This window comes from Gastrolobium bilobum, unplaced genomic scaffold (assembly GCF_033153095.1).
Source record: "Gastrolobium bilobum isolate Gb01-03AN ecotype WA unplaced genomic scaffold, APGP_CSIRO_Gbil_v1 utg21960, whole genome shotgun sequence".
In the NCBI taxonomy this organism is placed as follows: Eukaryota; Viridiplantae; Streptophyta; class Magnoliopsida; order Fabales; family Fabaceae; genus Gastrolobium; species Gastrolobium bilobum.
In genome coordinates this window covers 104,334-123,423 of record NW_026897231.1, presented here as the reverse complement: position 1 = coordinate 123,423, position 19,090 = coordinate 104,334, and the positions used below count along the sequence as shown (strand labels likewise).

At 38.2% G+C, this 19,090-nt stretch overlaps 1 protein-coding gene across 2 annotated transcripts; it reads right to left on the bottom strand.

Annotated features, from left to right (window-relative positions):
- Positions 1-395: 395 nt before the first annotated feature.
- Positions 396-13,293, bottom strand: LOC133305033 (protein phosphatase inhibitor 2-like). Of its 2 annotated transcripts, none has more exons than XM_061505137.1 (5): positions 13,227-13,293; positions 11,792-11,862; positions 3,020-3,132; positions 2,271-2,456; positions 396-985 (listed from the first exon to the last, which is right to left on the bottom strand). In XM_061505137.1, the coding sequence occupies exons 2-5, from the start codon at positions 11,794-11,796 to the stop codon at positions 744-746; spliced, it is 546 nt and encodes a 181-aa protein (XP_061361121.1). In that variant the 5' UTR covers positions 11,797-11,862; positions 13,227-13,293; the 3' UTR covers positions 396-743. The 2 variants fall into 2 exon arrangements, with proteins under 2 accessions (XP_061361121.1, XP_061361120.1); XM_061505136.1 differs by lacking the exon at positions 13,227-13,293 and adding an exon at positions 12,931-13,183.
- Between the last annotated feature and the right edge of the window lie 5,797 nt (positions 13,294-19,090).

Sequence of the window (19,090 nt, the reverse complement as noted above, 5' to 3'; positions counted from 1 at the left end):
TTGCAAAATGAAGCGTAAATACTGTGAATATGACCCCCCGGCGAACATGCACAAATCATGGGACTACACAAATGTCTCATACGTAATTTATGATGAAACCTCTAAATCTGTACGTAACAAATTTTATAACAAACGCATTAATTATGAGAATACAATAATTTTATTTTAGTCTCTAATCGTGCATATCACTTTTATAGACTCTGGTAGTTTTAAATTTATCCCTCAAATCCATTACAGTAACAATATATATCACTTAATGTTAAAAATATTCTTATTTTATAAAATATTAAAGATGTCCTCGATAAACCAAACACTAAATAAAAATAAGATATCAAAATTAATCCTACAAAACTCAAATCTAAAAGGTGTAAATGTAATCCAAGTCAACCCATTCCTCCATCATACTTGCTGTAGGGAGAAGAAATGTAACAGCCAGTGTCATTGACATCTCACAAATCAATTTGGCTATCGTAACTTAATTGATCTGAATCCGATAGATTTTAAATTTTGGGTATAAATCTCCCACACAAATCTAATAATCATGAGGAGATAGCAAATGCAATATAGATCCTATTTGCCAGAACGGATCATGCAAGTTTACATAGGGAGATTTGGTGGAGTAAGAAAAACTATTTACACACAAATGATACATGATTAATACAGTGAATCATTTAGTTTTTTCCAACCCACAATATATATATAAGATTGTGAAATTACAGTGGGTTTTATTTGTTGATCACTGTCTAAGAACCATTAGCTGGAGGCGTGGAAGACTTTTTCCCCTCAATGTCCATCTCTTTTACACTATCACTCAGTGAAGATGACTCACATTTCTCCTCCCCCTTGCTAAGTTCAGAATTATTATCCTCATCATTTTCATCCTCAGCAAGAGAACCCTGCCGTCGCAGCTCCTTTACTTTAAGAAATTCATCATAGTGGGCCTTCCTGTGCTCTTTAAATCTTAAGCTCCTATCGGATTCCGAATCTAAAAGAATTTCCAACCCAGGAAAATTCAGGTTAGGTTAGTAAAAGAATAAGTAATCTATCAATACAAAAGCAAATAAACTCACTAAATTAATCCAGACTCAATTATGATATCCCCATAAACAAGCATGACATGAAATGGCAAAAAAAGTTTACTTATCAAATAGATCCCGACTCATCATCACACAGTTTACTTAAATTTAAAACAGTATAAGATTAGATATTACAGCAGCAGTCTCCAAGTTTGACAATTTTCCCAGGTCCACACAACACTAGTACACTCAACATAAAATTCTGAGCTGTATAAATCAATTGGGTATTGGCCACCAATGTGGAAAAAAAAAAAAAAAGGAAGGCCTTTCAGATCCAGCAGTGTGACTATAGGCATAAAAATAAGGACTGCTTTCATGTTGTGTCCCAAATTATTCCGAGACAGAACTGACTCATTTGTATACAAACATTTCTAAATATTGTCTTTCGTAACAATATTCAGTTAACCCATTTTTTATAACTATTATGTTCATAAACAATAATTCTTGGTATGGATAGACACAGTTCGGTTTGGTTTGGGCGAACCCAACCGGTTTTGAAAAATGGTTCGATTATTGAAAGTCTGGTTTACATAAAAAATTTCACAAACCTAGGAGTGGGTATAGTTTGGTTTGGTTTGGTTTTCTATCCAGAACCGAACTGAGCCAGTAAAGTGGTTCAATTCAGAGAATCAAACTGGTTTTGAAAAAGGGTTCAGTACTTGAACCGGTTCGAAGAGAATAGTTCGGTTCACGATCTAGTTTGGAAAAATGTGATTCTTTTGATGGGTTCAAATAGGTTTATATGGTTATTTGGCACCACCCTAATTCTTGGTTTAGAAATATTTGGAAATTTAACATCAGTAACTAGCCACTATCATGACTTCATGTTTTTTATACTAAAAATAACAAAAACTGAAAACATGTGCTGCGTCAATCAAATCCATTACAGTTTTTTGTACCATGTCTGTCAAAACTGTTGATTCCATTACTATCTATGCAGGAATCCCAAATTACATGTCAGATCAAAAGTAAATAGCCTGGCTTCTCCAACTTATAATCCTTATATGTTAAAATCAACTAAAACCAATCTTAAGGTACTATTGTAGAATATTCAAAGATTTCAATTATTTGGATCAGGAATCATTAAAACAAAAATTCTCATGAAGGAGAAGCACAAGCAGCCATTAAGAGTAATGATCGTTATTAAAATCTTTGTGAAAAACCCCACATGAGAATCAAATAATAGTTAAATACCGTCATCATCTTGCTCCATTGCTTCTAGCTCATCCTCAGATGTTGTCCAACCACCAGATTGTACAGAGTCTCTTCTGCTACTAGAAGCTACGTCATTCAGTGCAGTCCATATTGCTTCAGCATGCATGGATGGATTTTCATCACCAATGCATGCATCAAAACTTCCTCGTACAGGGGATAGAGAACCTACAAAATTAGGTTATGTCAGAAGAAAAATTGCTGCACATACAATGTATTTTAAACTATAGCAAAAGAACAGACCTGAGAATAAAAATTAAAATTTACATCTCCACTCAACTCCATCAACAGAGTTATATTAACATATGCTTTTACATTTAGAAACCAAACCATGTCGATGCCTAACTAAATTTTAGAGTTTAACTATGAAATGAAATTTTTGAAAAGTATCAAATGCCTACTACAAGAGGGCAAGCCTAGAGTTGTGCTAAAGTTGTTCTTAGTGGCTGAAAGGTCATGGATTTGAATTCAGGAAACAGTCACTTTGCAATTATGCAAGAGTAGGGCTGCGTACAAGGATTTTTCTCACCCCACCCTCGCTAGTCGGGGTTTAATGGTCACTACATGAAGAAGAAAAGCAATATAGTTATAACTTATACGTGGTAAAATACCTCTTTTTTTCCCTGTTCGAACAAAATCAGGCTATCATTTGTATAAATAGCCATATACACATGTGCATAGCATACTTAATTATAGGAAACATGGAAGTTTAAGTGATCATCTTCACATACCGTCATCGTCAATCATTGGATGATATGGAGTCTTGGGCTCAGTAATTTTCTGCCTCACGGGTTTGTTTGCCTCAATTTCTCCAATGTTATCCTCATCCCATCTTACACGTCCCCTACAATGTGATAGATAATGCAGGATTCATAATATTAAGAATGGGTAATATGATGTGCTTTAAAGTAGGACAGTATACAAATAAAAAGAACATGAGAATGCTTCTAAATTATATATTTTACGTCAATGGATAAAGACTGGAAAAGTGAAAGTCTCATTAACAATATTCATTTTTCAATCAATAAGCAATTTCATCAAACAGCCAATGCAATGCTCTTATAAAGTTTTATATCTGATCAAGATTTCTAAGACATCAAAAAAATAATAGCTTAAGCCTTTTATAGTGTTGGATCCTAGCATGGTGGTATTAGAGCCTTTATAACTGTTAGAATATTAGATATGATATGATTAGATTTGATTAGATATGATTGGATTCTGTCTTATCCGTAAATAGTCTGACTGTATTCTGACTGTATTAGGATTAGGTTTGGATTAGGTTTTGGCCTTACACTTAAGCCCATTAGGGTCTCTATATATTGTAACTCCTTGACACAGATCAATACACAACGTATTCTTTTACATTTATCTTGGTATCAGAGCTTTTTCGTTCTAGGAACCCTCGCTTCCGCTCAGAAACCTTGTTTTTTGCTTTAAAAACCTAAGCCCACTGCTTAGGAGTCATCTTTCTTGCTGTGCGTCCTTTCGGCAAGTCTTCTAGGGCTGTAAACAGCCTCTGAGTGATTTTTCCAAACGCGTCAGCACCTCCGACGGCCACCGGAACCACCGCCCGCCGTCAGAATCACTGTTCAGGCAACCGGAGACTTTTTCCGGCGACTTTTCCGACCAAACTTCACGCGATCAGGACTCTTTCTTCCCGGGGACCAGGTCTGTGGTGGTCCGGTCAGCAACGCATCTCCCACGCGCCGTCACGCGCCACCTGTCTTCACTGCGCGTGGGCTTCACGCGCCACCTTCTGCCGGCGCGTGAGCACTATTCCGGCGACTTTTTCCGGCCGGTCTTGGACAGAGAAGCTCGCCTTCTCCTCCCCTTTCTGGATCTGTGATTGTTTCTCTGTGGGTCTGACCTTAGACGCGTGGTTCTTCTTGATTGGATATTGTTTGCCTTCGTTTACGGCTTTTATATTTTATCTTTAAATGGCAGCAGCATCTCCTGATCTCTCGGAGGTTAACTCTCCTTCTATTGTTGCAAATATAGCTCAGTCAGACAAAGCATCATTTGGTTCAGGTTCGGACTGTGCTGCACTCCAAACCCCTCTCAGGAAGGCTTCTCCTCAGTCTCAGCCTTATACTGGTAATCCCGTTGCTTGTGTTTCTCATTCTACATCACTTGGCACTTGGATATTTGACTCCGGTGCTACCGATCATCTCTGTGGTAATAAGGAACTCTTTACATCTCTTACTTATTCTGATCATTTACCGTATTTTACCCTTGCGGATGGAACCAAAGCCCCAGTTTGTGGGATTGGACAAGCTCGTCCGACCTCTACCTTGGCCCTGACATCTGTCTATTACATTCCCGGCATCCCTTATAACTTAATTTCTATTAGTAAGTTGATCCACTCCCTCACTTGCACCATTACTTTCTCTAACCATTCTGTTTCTGTGCAGGATCCGGGTACGGGGAAAATGATTGGAGTGGGTCGTGAGTCACGGGGGCTTTATTATCTGGATGTGCCTCGTCCTTCAGTAGCATGCTCTCTCACAGAATCTCCACAACTTATCCACAGTCGCCTTGGTCATCCAAGTCTTTCAAAGTTGCAGAAAATGGTTCCTCTTTTGTCCGGTCTTCAGTCTTTAGATTGTGTGTCATGTCAACAAGGGAAGCATACACGCTCCTCTTTTGCCAGTCGAGTCAATAAACGAGCTGATGCCCCTTTCTCTCTTGTTCATTCAGATATCTGGGGTCCAAGTCGTACCTTGTCTGTCTTAGGTTTTCGGTATTTCGTTACCTTTATTGATGATTTTTCCCGTTGCACTTGGACCTATTTAATGAAAAATCGTTCTGAGTTATTTTCCATTTATAAAAAGTTTTCTACTGAGATCCATACTCAATTTGGTGTTTCTATTCGTATTCTACGTAGTGATAATGCTAAGGAATATGTTTCTATTGATTTTTCTAAATTCTTGGCCACACAAGGTACTTTACATCAAACTACTTGTCCTCACACTCCACAACAAAATGGGGTGGCTGAACGTAAAAACAGACATCTCATTGAAACTGCCCGTACCCTTCTTATTCATATGCAGGTTCCTCTTCACTTCTGGGCAGATGCTGTACTCATCTCTTGTTTTCTCATCAATCGCATGCCTTCATCTGTGCTCCACAATGACATTCCTCATAATCTATTGCTTCCAGATGTTCCTCTTTATCCTCTAACTCCACATGTCTTTGGTTGTACTTGTTTTGTTCATGATCTCACTCCTGGTAAGGATAAGTTAACATCCAAAGCCTTTCAGTGTATCTTTCTTGGTTATTCTCGTCTTCAAAAGGGTTATCGTTGTTATTCTCCCGACCTTAAGCGTTACTTAGTTTCCGCTGATGTCACTTTTCTTGATCAACAACCCTTTAATTCTATCTCATCTCAGATGTCACAGGTTGATCATGTACTTCCTGTCCCTTTTCTTGACTTGTCTTTGCCAGCTGCAGGTGCTTCTATTCCAGATGAGCAACCTATTGCTTCTATACCTGAGGACCGTCCACTTCTCACCTATCAGCGTCGCAAAACTGTGCCTCCTGTCGACTCGACTCTTGCTGACTCATCGCCCACTGCTGTTGCTTCTTCCCCTCCGGATCCTTCATCAGAGACTCTTCCCATTGCTCAAAGAAAAGGTACACGTACTACTCGTAACCCTTATCCTCTTTATACCTTTTTGAGTTATGACCGTCTTTCTTCACCTCATTTCACCTTTGTTTCTAGTCTTTCTTCTATTTCTATTCCTAAGACCACAGGTGAAGCACTTTCCCATCCAGGGTGGCGCCAAGCAATGCTTGATGAGATGACTGCACTTCATTCCAATGGCACTTAGGACCTTGTTTCTGCTCCTCCAGAGAAGTCTATAGTTGGTTGTCGCTGGGTTTTTACTGTGAAAGTTGGACCTGATGGCCATATTGATCGTCTCAAGGCACGTTTAGTTGCCAAGGGTTTTACTCAAATCTTTGGCCTTGATTATAGCGATACATTTTCTCCGGTCGCTAAGATGGCGTCAGTCCGCCTCTTTCTTGCCCTTGCTGCTGTTCGTCACTGGCCACTCCTTCAACTTGACATCAAAAATGTCTTTCTTCATGGTGATTTACAAGAAGAAGTTTACATGGAGCAACCACCTGGTTTTGTTGCTCAGGGGGAGTCTGGAAAGGTGTGTCGTCTTCGGAAATCCTTATATGGTCTCAAGCAGTCTCCTCGAGCATGGTTCAGTCGTTTCAGTTCTGTTGTTCAGGCGTTTGGCTTAATCCGCAGTAAAGTTGATCATTCTGTGTTTTATAGGATTACATCTCCTGATAAGTGTATCTATTTGTTAGTCTATGTTGACGACATCATTCTTACCGGAAGTGATCAAGACGGAATTCGTCAGTTAAAACAGCATTTGTTTAGTACATTTCAAACAAAGGACCTTGGGAAGCTGCGTTACTTCTTGGGAATTGAGGTGGCGCAATCAAGACAGGGCATTTCTATCTGTCAAAGGAAATATGCCTTGGATATCCTAGAAGAAACTGGTATGTTGGGGAGTAAACCAGTTGATACACCTATGGATCCTAATGTCAAGTTATTACCCGGACAGGGGGAGCCGTTATCTGATCCTGGACGTTATCGGAGGCTAATTGGGAAGCTCAATTATCTTACTGTGACTAGGCCAGATATTTCTTTCGCTGTCAGTACGGCCAGTCAGTTCCTTGATTCCCCTTGTGATTCACATTGGGATGCTGCTGTGAGGATCCTCCGATACATCAAAGGAGCACCAGGAAAAGGTTTGTTGTATTCGGATCAGGGAAATACAGAAATTTGTGGTTACTCAGATGCCGATTGGGCAGGATCACCCTCGGACAGACGCTCTACTTCTGGTTATTGTGTCTTCTTCGGAGGAAACTTAATCTCATGGAAAAGCAAGAAACAACCTGTTGTTTCCCGATCTAGTGCAGAAGCTGAGTATCGTGCAATGGCAAATACTACCTGTGAGTTGATCTGGTTAAAGCAGTTGATTCAGGAGCTTCATCTTTGTGAACAGAAACAACCCATGACACTCATCTGTGATAATCAAGCTGCGCTACATATATCCTCTAATCCTGTTTTTCATGAGAGGACCAAACATATAGAGATTGATTGTCACTTCATTCGGGAAAAGATTCAGTCAGGAGAAATCAAGACAGCTTTTGTCAACTCGTCTAATCAACTAGCAGATGTTTTCACTAAAGCTCTTAGAGGTCCTCGGGTTGAATACATTTGTAACAAGCTTGGTGCTCATAATATATACGCACCAGCTTGAGGGGGAGTGTTAGAATATTAGATATGATATGATTAGATTTGATTAGATATGATTGGATTCTGTCTTATCCGTAAATAGTCTGACTGTATTCTGACTGTATTAGGATTAGGTTTTGGCCTTACACTTAAGCCCATTAGGGTCTCTATATATTGTAACTCCTTGACACAGATCAATACACAACGTATTCTTTTACATTTATCCCAAGCGGTCAAGAGTTTGTTTTCCACTGCATTCTTTACAATGAAGTTGAATTTCAGGACAAGGGGAAACGGGCCAGCTCTTTGACCACGCTGCAAGTCTAAGAGCCCTTGCAATTGAGAGGAGTGTTAGAAATATAAAACTATTCCTCAGGACCCTCCCAGTAGCTTAAGCTGTTAAGAGAGTTAATTCTTGACATCTACAATCTAAAAAGTTTCAATACATTAAAAAAAATTTAATTTACTAGGATATGGTGAAAAATAAATTTGACTTGCATTTACTTCCTAAATTATTTGATTCTGCTTACACTTCTAGAGATTTGAATCAGGATTTGAACTTTAAATGCATTAGGTTCTTCCCTAAACCTTTCCTGTTAATCCACTGTCCAGTCTCCACCAAAAAGCAGTTGTCCTATTATAAATCCAATATGAGAACCAAGTGCTCTCACAGTATTGATGCTTAAACAGTTAAACTCAAGAAGATGAAATGAAACATAAAGGATCTGTGGCAAGTACAAAAATGTCATTTAGCATCAGATTTTGTTTTTGCAAGTGTTTATGTATGTGACATAGAAGTTATAGAACTAATACCATTAGATTCTGTAGTTGGTTATCTTGCATTATATAGAAATAACATTGGGCCATTGAAAGAGTTTAGCCCCAACCTCACAGAATGTTGCACTGATTCAATTCAGAAATGCTTGAAGAAGGGAAAAGAAAATGAAGGTGAGGTCTAGAAGATGTCTTGCAATAGTATGGTGCACAAGGTTGGCAAAAAATCTAATATTACTTAAGAAAGATTACAGGGTTTTTTTTTTCATCTCTGCTCCTGCTAATGTGTTTCCTATGCAAAAATAAGGCATAACAAAAGTAAAGACCTCACGCAAGTTAGATGCATCAAGGATGAAAATCAAAAACTTTTGGTGAGAGATAGAGATGAAAATGAAAGATGGTTGAACTACTTCAATAAGCTGTTTAATGGAGATGGAGATACAAGCGAGGTGGACTTGGAGAACGCTTATGATGATATGAATAGAAGATTTGTGCGCAGAATTAATACACATGAAGTTAAGGAGGCTTTAAAGAGGATGAAGACTAATAAAGCCTTGGGACCTGATGGTGTCCCCATTGAAGTGTGGAGAGGCCTGGGGGATGTGGCAATAAAATGGTTGACCAATCTTTTCAATAAGATTCTCCAGACAAATAAGATGCCTGATGCATGGAGGAAAAGTATGATTGTGCCTATCTACAAAAACAAGGGAGATATACAGAATTGTTCAAACTATAGAGGCATTAAGCTAATGAGCCATACTATGAAGTTGTGGGAGAGGGTTATTGAACACCGCTGGAGGAGAGATACCAAGGTTTCTATAAATCAATTTGGATTTATGCCAGGAAGATGTACCATGGAAGCCATTTTCTTGATGCGACAACTAATGGAAAGATATCGAGAAAAGAAGAAGGACTTACATATGGTGTTCATAGACATTGAGAAAGCATACGATAAGGTTCCAAGGAAAGTTTTATGGTGGGTTCTGGAGAAGAAAAATGTTCCATCAAAGTATGTAAAGACAATCAAGGATATGTATGATGGGGCTACTACATGTGTGAAAGTTTGTAACGGAACATCAAGTTATTTCCCTATCACGGTAGGTGTACACCAAGGGTCGACTCTAAGTCCTTATCTCTTTGCCTTAGTTATGGATGAACTAACAAAAGATATTCAAGAGGAAGTGCCATGATGTATGCTTTTTGCAGACGATATTGTGCTTATTGATGAGAGCAAGGATGGTGTTAATAGAAAACTTGAATTGTGGAAAAGCACATTGGAATCAAAAGGATTCACATTAAGTCGGAGCAAGACTGAGTATCTGAAGTGTGAGTTTTCTCTGGTACGAGATGGGGACCAAGATCCCGTGCATCTAAGTGGTCAAGAGGTACCCAAAAAAGATGCTTTTAAATACCTGGGCTCTATTTTGCAAAAAGGTGGAGAGATTGATGAGGATGTAAATCATAGAATCAGAGCAGGGTGGATGAAATGGCGTAGTGCATCTGGATTTTTGTGTGATCGCAAAATCCCCCTTAAGTTAAAAGGAAAATTCTATTAAACAGCAGTAAGACCAGCAATGCTATATGGAGCGGAATGCTGGCCAGCACATAGGCAACATGAGCATAAGATGAGAGTAGCAGAGATGAGGATGTTAAGGTGGATGTGTGGTTATACAGGGATGGATAAGATAAGAAATGAAGATATTCGACGAAAGGTAAGAGTAGTACCGGTAGCCGAGAAGATGAGAGAACATAGATTAAGGTGGTTTGGGCACGTGATGAGAAGGCCCCTGGATGCTCCTGTGAGAACAGAAGTTTGTTACTAAGAGCTCAATACAAAAAGAGGCAGAGATAGGCCGAAACTTACTTGGGGGAAGGTAGTAAAACAAGATTTAATGGAATGGGATATAGATTGGCGGACGGTATGTCTTAGAACAGAATGAAGAAAAGCTATAAGTATGGTGGAAGGTTAAACCCGTTGTTATTCCTATGTTCCAGATGGTCTCTTTTTATTCCTTTTCCCCTTCATTTCCCCCACTTCTTCTTTTCTCTTTTTTTTACTTTTATTTATATATATATATATATATATATATATATATATATATATACATATATATCATTACTTCTTTTTTTTTTTTACAACCATTTTGTAGCTTTCATGTGGGTTCATCTACCACCGACCCCAATTAATTTGGGATAAAGATGATGTTGATGTTGATCTCTGCTCCTGCTAATGTGTTTCCTATGCAAATTCCTCTGAGTGACACTCAAAAGATATTGGAATTTGTAAGGATGTATTGTCTTGATGTGTACTGTTCACATTTCCTTTCTTACTTTCTATGGATGTTATTAATGGGAACCTTCCCCTGGCCTTTCGTACTTTTACCTCCAACATCAAATTATCATTTACAGAAGAAAAAAAGGAAGTCTCTCCGTATGACCAATGATTTCCATTTGAACAGTTGCATCTACAATGACTAAATAATTCAACAATTTGGTTAAGATCCACACAGATCCTTTTTGGTCGTCTCTTTATACCACAATTCTACCAGACCTCAAATTAGCATGATCATTAATCATCCTAAATGTGAGACACTGTTCTCCAAAGAGCACCTGTTCCCTTCTATATTTGAAAATAATTTACACCAAAATCCCAATGGACATCACAGGACCACTGATAATAACCCTGCTGCATACTCCTGATAACAAAGTGGCTTCTTACCAACAGTAAAACCTGGGGAGTAGCCCTGATTAACACTTAATCTCTCTAACAGCATATTAGTCAAAGCTTCATAATCAACAAAAGATTATTTGTATCCTCACCCTTTCACTTTCTATCTGTAAAATTCAAAACCAGGAAAGATTTTTGAACTGTAATACAACCTCTTAATAACTTTACTTAGTCTATATAACTATTAAACAGAAGTGTTGAAGTGTCCTCCAACTTCAGGAATATTATGGCCTTGGGAAATCAAGAGCCTAGAGACTATCTGCCTAGGATTGGCTGCCTAAGAAAAGGAAAATCCCCACAAAACATGAAACAACCTAATATAATCTACCTTTCTTGCTTTTCATTTATGATTTGTTCTCTCAAATATATATATAGCCTTCTTTTTGTATCAGACAAAATTAAACTACAAAGTCCCAAAACATAGGAACTTTGAGTCTATGACTTTGTTTTCGTAATATGCACATTTTGAAAAATAGACTATTTGTTTCCAGGAGTCAATATTCACCAATAAAGCATGAAAAATTTTCAACTTGTGGGAAGCTACAATTATCCTTTTAAAACTTTCATTGTGGTATCTAGGACTAGGGCAAACAAACTATCCTAGAGGAACAGATTCCTCAGTTTATCTCACTACAATAACAATATACAATAAGCTGGACCATTCAACTTTCAATAAGAGTTAGAATTTTCTTTTCCCAAATTATTTAAGCAAACTAATAAAAAGAAGATTTTTGCATGCATTACTTCATTTTGGAAGATGGATGAGCTCTTCAAACACCAAGAGTATGCAAGGCAATCCTCAAGTGGCTTGATAACTGGAAAAAGCATACGAGGTTTATGCAGTAAGTGCTTAAGCTTCAAGAAAACAAACAATTAAAGTAAAAATCAAAGGAGTAATAGAGAACAGTGTGAAAAATCTAAGTGCTAAAACCATCCCAGACAAGTTAAAGAATGCCAAAGCAAATAGAAACATATAATAAATTGGAAGAGAAAATGTGAACTAAGAATTTGATGAAGTAAAGGGAAAACACACCCCAAAAAATAATGTAAACAAAAACCTTGTCTTCTCAACTAATATTCATACTTAATTACAGACAAACGTTTAAGTGTATATCAAGAAATACCATACAAAGTTGATTGATTACAACATATATAAGAAGAAGATTACAAAGATGTGTCATTAGTTAAGATCTGCAAAATAATAGTAATACAATAAAATTAGAATGTCAAATTGCTTTGTGCAAAGACTGAAACTGAACTCCGACACACAAAGGAAATGGGGCCAACCAGCCAAGAGACATCTATTCAATGCCCATACTACAGGTAAGTAACACTGTATCCTTGTTTCCACTTCCAATGATTACTAACGTTTTTCACCAGCATCCATAATAAGTAAAGGAAGATGCTCCTTTGGACAATTGAACACTTTCATGAGCATAAGTCTATACTGAATCCATATGAACCAGAAACTCAAGATTATCATCAATTCATAATATTCTGCAACTATAGATTATTAAAGTGAAAATCCAAGACAGCATTATAGCACATGTTTCTAAGTATGCGAAACGCAGTTGAAAATCTTACAAATTAACAGATCTCATGATATTAGCAATTGAAAGGTATTTGACAGTCAAACCCTAAACCTAGGTGATTATACAAACCCAAGTACACTTACATATCACTAAATTTAACAGGGCAACAAATACTAACACAAATAAACACAAAGCAATTGCCATATACAGTAAGAATTGCGGACATCGAACAACGCCATTTCCATTTGCAATACATGACGACAAATCCAAAACCATGATTCTTATGAACTTCATAGCCAAATAGAAAATTAAAAAAACCAAAATAATAACACTTCATCATCGAAACAGTACATAATTCGCCAAGGATTGACAGTGTTAGTTGCTGATCAAGTCCTCTGTCAGGAAACTTTGAGAAAAAAGGCAAAGGAAAATGAATCCCTGACAAACAAAACCTTCAACGCTATTTTGAAAATTTTGACTGATAATAATAATCAAGTCGAGAGCATCGGAGTCTACCCTAGCCAGGGTCCAAAAAACGAAAACTAAAAAGAAAGAAAAAAAAAATTGAAATTCCGCTCAGGAAACAAACAGCTAGAGAAAAAAATAAAAAAATAAAAGGAAACGAGAAAATGAGAGTTTACTAGTACCTCTAAGTTGCAAGCAGTTGCAAGAATGCATTAACAAAACCGCGTTTTGTAGAACACAATGTTAGATATAATAGTTCTTAAATAGAGAAATTGTAGATATCATACAACGCGTTTTATATCATACAACATGATATAAATTTATTTTTTTATTTTTTTTATATTTATATATTGAGTGACAGAATTCATTTATTTATTTATTTTCTCCTCTATTTTCTCTTCTTTCTTTCATATATTTTATGGGAAAAGTATTGGGTTTTTGACCCTTTTGCCCCTAATTAAATAATTAATAACCAATTTGCCCCTCCCCCAGAACTATCCACCATCCTGCCCCCATTTAGTCGATTAAGTTGCACTTTTAATCGACTAAATGGGCTAAACTCAGAAATTATGAAACGCGAATTTTAGTCGACTAAAAACTCACCTTAATCGACTAAATTGTTTGCATTTTTAGTCGACTAAGAACATTATTTAGTCGACTAAATGTCGCAGATCAGGTTTTTTAAAAACCCCCCATTTCGCAAAGGGAGTTATTTTCAAACCCTAATCGACTAAATCGCTGCATTCCGTCCCCTCTCTCCAACCAAGTCCGAATCTCAACCCCTGAAGGTGCGATTGAAGCTTCCTTGGTTCACACTTGCGAAATCGACATTTAGGTAACGTATTCTGACTTGCATTTGGTTTTAAGTTTAGTTTTTTTTTTTGGTTTTCTTCATGCATTTGATTTCTGTTTGCGGTTTTGTGGATTTAGGTTAGGGGTAGGGTGCTAAGTTTGTTGTGAGGGTGAGGGTTAGGGTTGATGTGGTGCCTTAGGCTTAGGGTTATATTAGGGTTAGGGTTTACGTTGCTGTTTTGTTTGGGTTGTAGTGTTTAGGGTTAGGAATGGGTTTTTGTGTTCTGTTTTAGGGTTTAGGGTAAGGGTTAGGGTTAGGGTTGAGGGTTGAGGGTTAGGGTTTCTGTTTCTGTTTTAGGGTTAGGGATTGGGTTTCTGATTTCTGTTTTATTTTAGGATTAGGTTTTGTTTTTTATATTGAATTTTAAATTTTTTGATATTGTTATTGTTCATTGATTTTTGTTTCCACTTGCATTGTAGGTACAGTTGTTCTCATGCCTGGCCGTAGAAGATCGTCTAGCACTGGAAATGAGAGACGACAGAAGCTACGACAAGACCGTCCGTCTTCGTCAAGGCCACAAGAGGAAGACCCCGCTGCTGTGGACCTCCCATTCGGATACTTGTTCGAGAATGACCCGGTGGTTCATGAATCTTTTGTCCGTGACTTTGTTAACCGACCGATTTGTGGGGCCAAATCACTTGATACAGCCTTTTTTGAACAAGAAGGTTTTAACATTGTGAGGTGGTTGGAGGAATCACATCTTAGGACCTTAGCTGAACTGTCGTGTTCATATTCTGAGCTGCATGTACGGGCCTTCTACCATAATCTCAGCTGCCATCAGGGTGAGCTGAGGTCTAGGGTCTGCGGGGTGGACATCATCATGACGGCTCCGGTATGGTTGGAGTTACTGGGGTATGACTTTGATTCTGCGCAGACTGTGGAATATGACGCAGACAGCGGGACCATACTTCCAGGATATACACGCGGTGATGCCGTGCAGGAGCAGAGGAGAGTCCGTGGGCAACACATTGCCTATACGGTGGGGTTGCTTATTGAGGAGTCCCGCATACTACACTATGTCATCACCCACATTTTGTTTCCGCGAGCATTCAATCATTCCAGGGTGTTGGAGCATGACATTCCCATCATGTGGGCTATCCGACATGGTACTTCGGTGAACTGGAGGCACTACGTGTGTTGGATGATGTATAAGGCCAAACACAAGGGTGCACTTCCATTTGCTTGTCTTGTTCAGAGGATATTGGAGCATTTTGATGTTCCCATGGGTAATGTGACCTTGAAGAAGACCACAGGGTATAATCATAAGTTTGGAAAACGTCTACTGGAGCAATGCAAGATGACAAAGAACCCCAAAACAGGAGTGTGGCAGTTCACAGGTGCGGCTGATGTTGAGGTTCCTGATGTTGCTCCAGTTGTAGACATGGTTGAGCCCGAGGTGGAGGATGATGATGACGATGATGATGAGGGTGACCAGCAGGAGATAGCTGAGCCTGAGGGTGGGTTTTCATTACGTGATGTCATGAAGGGCATAAACGCCACGCTGAAGAAAATAGGAAAAATGGCGCTGAAACACAAAAAATGGAGGAAGAGTCACGTGCAGAAGGGAAATGAAAGATTTAGACATATACAGGGACGGTTCAAGGGTGTTGAAGATAGGCTTGCTCGTCTAGAGCTTGGACGAGGACAGCAGATTGAGGATGTTGCAGGGCAGGGGGCTGATGTGTCAGATGAGGATGACGAGGAGACGGCGTCCGAGGAGGATGAGGATTAGATTTAGGGTTTATGTTTCTATTTTACGTTTCTAGTGTATGTTGTTATGTAATTGACTTCGGTCTTCCTATTTGACATTTGTAGCTTATGTAATATTATGGTTATGAAATGAACTATTTGATGTTCTCATCATGTTGTGAACCGTTTACGTAATTATTGCTGTTTTCTTGTTTACCAAATGAAGGAACAAATATCTTTTACCTTCATGTTTTCAATTTGTGTATAATCACAGTCCAACGTGTCTAGAATGTCCAATGAAATTCAGAACAGGTGACCTTAACAGAGTTAAAATAAGAACACAAGTTTCGGATACCCTAACTTGGAGCATTTATGCAGTACATGTACATTCATGGTTTATAACCTGTACAATACTATTTTGTACCTGAAAGTGTGTTCCCCAAGTCATTATATACGTGTACATTGCTCCAGTTGTAGACATGATTGAGCCCGAGGTGGAGGATGATGATGAGGGTGACCAGCAGGAGATAGCTGAGCCTGAGGGTGGGTTTTCATTACGTGATGTCATGAAGGGCATAAACGCCACACTGAAGAAAATAGGAAAAATGGCGCTGAAACACAAAAAATGGAGGAAGAGTCACGTGCAGAAGGGAAATGAAAGATTTAGACATATACAGGGACGGTTCAAGGGTGTTGAAGATAGGCTTGCTCGTCTAGAGCTTGGACGAGGACAACAGATTGAGGATGTTGCAGGGCAGGGGGCTGATGTGTCAGATGAGGATGACGAGGTTTCGTGGATGGATCTTCTTTTAACATACCTATACAAAATTCGAAGTCAACATAATCAATAAATATACCGAAAAATTAAACCATAAACAAAAATGAATGTAATACATACTTATAATGGCTGCACAGATTACATCAAAATCCAGCTGTCTATGGTCCCGAGTAAGGCCTTGGTTTAGGCAGGTGTGTTTTTTACCCCACTTACTAACAACCCAACTATTTCCATTCTTGGGCAACATAGCCCGCACGTACCAGGGAAAACCATCATTATGGTGTCGACACTTCATCATAAATCTATGGTCATCACTTTTTGCCACCACAGCATACGATGAGACTTCATACAATATAATTTGACAGCATGTTGCATTTCAGATTTAGTTCGAAACTCCTGGTACAAATATAATGGATCTCCTAAATGTCAGCCACCGTGGATGTCATCGTCTCCATACAATATCTCTGTCTCATCATTAGGGTGAGCTCAATTAATGAACGAATAGTGTGGGCTGTCGTTCCAAAATGGCTCAATCTCAGACCCTACGTCCAAATTTAAACTTATCCGTCAGTACGAAAGAAAACACAAATATATATATATATGCAAAATTAAAACTTTATATTACAATCTTACCACTGCTAACAGGGTCAACACGGAGCGGTGGCATAACCTGGGAACTCAAGTTTCCTGAACTAGTATCAGCGTCAAAATTCCCCTCTACGTCCGTATCTGAGGTGTCACCCAGCGGAATAACACTCTCGCGTTCACCATCGTCTTCACTGTCCATATCCTCGTCATGCCCATCCTCATCCTCGTCTACTTCCCTCATTGGTATCTGACTTAAGACAGGTGCAGGTCCAGATAAACCGACCACTCTGTCTTCTTGACTTTGACTTCTTCCATGCACAGGTGCAGATGAAGATTGACCACAGTCTATTTCAACATATATCTCAATAAAGTTTTGAAATTTTCGGTCCACAATTGCATCTATGACACAATCCACATCTTCATCGTCACATATATCATTACCAATGTAGAATATAGCATCCTTACCAACTGTAGACTCTACCCTGGCGATCATCCGTTGAACGCCATGGCTGCCGTGTAGCCCCAATTTTTGGTTAATCCTCCCCTTCAGCTCATTGTACGTAGTGCCCTGTTTGATTTTCAACATTTTCATTTTTCCTTCAAATTGAACACCGTTGGGGCCTTCATAATGCTTTCCATCATAGTAAATCATGGTAACATACATGTTTGGACTTGAGCTCATCTTTCACACGAATTTTGGGGGTAGGAATCAGATTTTAGGGGTTAGGGTTCGGATTTGGGGGAAACAATTGAGAAATAAAGGAAAATGACAATGATTTCATAATTACTATGTCTTAGAGGAGGTGGGATGAAATGGAAGGGTGATTGAAAGGTTCCCAGCTGACAAACAAGAGAAAAAGACCAAGAGAGGAGTTTTGGTTTCGAATATTTTGAAAATGAGGCCAAGAGAGGTCTGGATATAGGGTTTTCGCGATATTTAGTCGACTAAATAATGTGCTTAGTCGACTAAAAGTGCAAACAATTTAGTCGATTAAGGTGAGTTTTTAGTCGACTAAAATTCGCGTTTCATAATTTCTGAGTTTAGCTCATTTAGTCGATTAAAAGTGCAACTTAATCGACTAAATGGGGGCAGGATGGTGGATAGTTCTGGGGGAGGGGAAAATTGGTTATTAATTATTTAATTAGGGGCAAAAGGGTCAAAAACCTGAAAAGTATTTGTCATTTTAAATGACATAAAATTATATCATTTTAAGAGAGAGATAGACACAGAATAAATTTTTTTATTTAAATTTTAAATTAAAAAAATCACCCATTTTCTCTCTCCCACAATTTCTATTTTTATGTCTATCTCTCTCTTAAAATGACATAATTTATGTCATTTAAAATGACAAATACCAAGCACATATTTAAATGTAGAAAAATAAATTTATCTCATATTAAATGAGATAAATAATTTCCCTTTAAATAAAGGGTTCTGATTGATGGGTGTCACTAGTTGAACAATTTGGAAGCATTTCTTAAGAAAGAGTAAAAATAAATAAATCATGGTCTTTATTTCAAAAAAAAAATTTATATCTCTTTCAATTTTGAATTTGCTTGAAAATATCCTTTTGTTTTATTGATTTGGTATTTGTCATTTTAAATAACATAAACTATGTCATTTTTATTTTTATTTTTTTGGGTACATATAAGGGGCATAGCCCCAAAAACAAGAGAACAAACTAAAACCAGAAACTAACAGAGAATCTAAACAAAAACAGACAGACAGAAAACATAAAGAACCACATTAACCGGGATCCAAACTATTTGCCTCCATAAGGTCAGCCAGATCCGGATGAGGAGAGGAGATAAGCTTTAGACCATACTCATCATCAACAGCCTTTTTAGCTATCCAATCCGCACACTTGTTGATTTCTCTAGAGATATGAGTCAAGAACACACTCCAATCTCTTCGAAGACATACTCGAATCTTAGCCACTAGAGGTAGCTTTCGAGTAACCTTACTATCATTTGTAAGTAAGCTAATAGCTTGTAAAGAATCAGATTCAACTGTAATAATTCTGTAACCAAGATTCCAAGAGACCTCCAAACCACGAAAGATAGCCCACAACTCAGCATTTAAAGGTGAGCAAGAACCCAGGAAGAAGGAAAAGCCACTAGCCCAACAGCCAAGATTA

What these genes read in the sequence shown, in the direction of transcription:
- LOC133305033 (XM_061505137.1), bottom strand. An exon ending in TCCAATGATTGACGATGACG is followed by an intron (nt 2,457 to 3,019) that starts GTATGTGAAGAT and finishes CTAATTTTGTAG; the next exon opens with GTTCTCTATCCCCTGTACGA. An exon ending in AATGGAGCAAGATGATGACG is followed by an intron (nt 986 to 2,270) that starts GTATTTAACTAT and finishes AAATTCTTTTAG; the next exon opens with ATTCGGAATCCGATAGGAGC.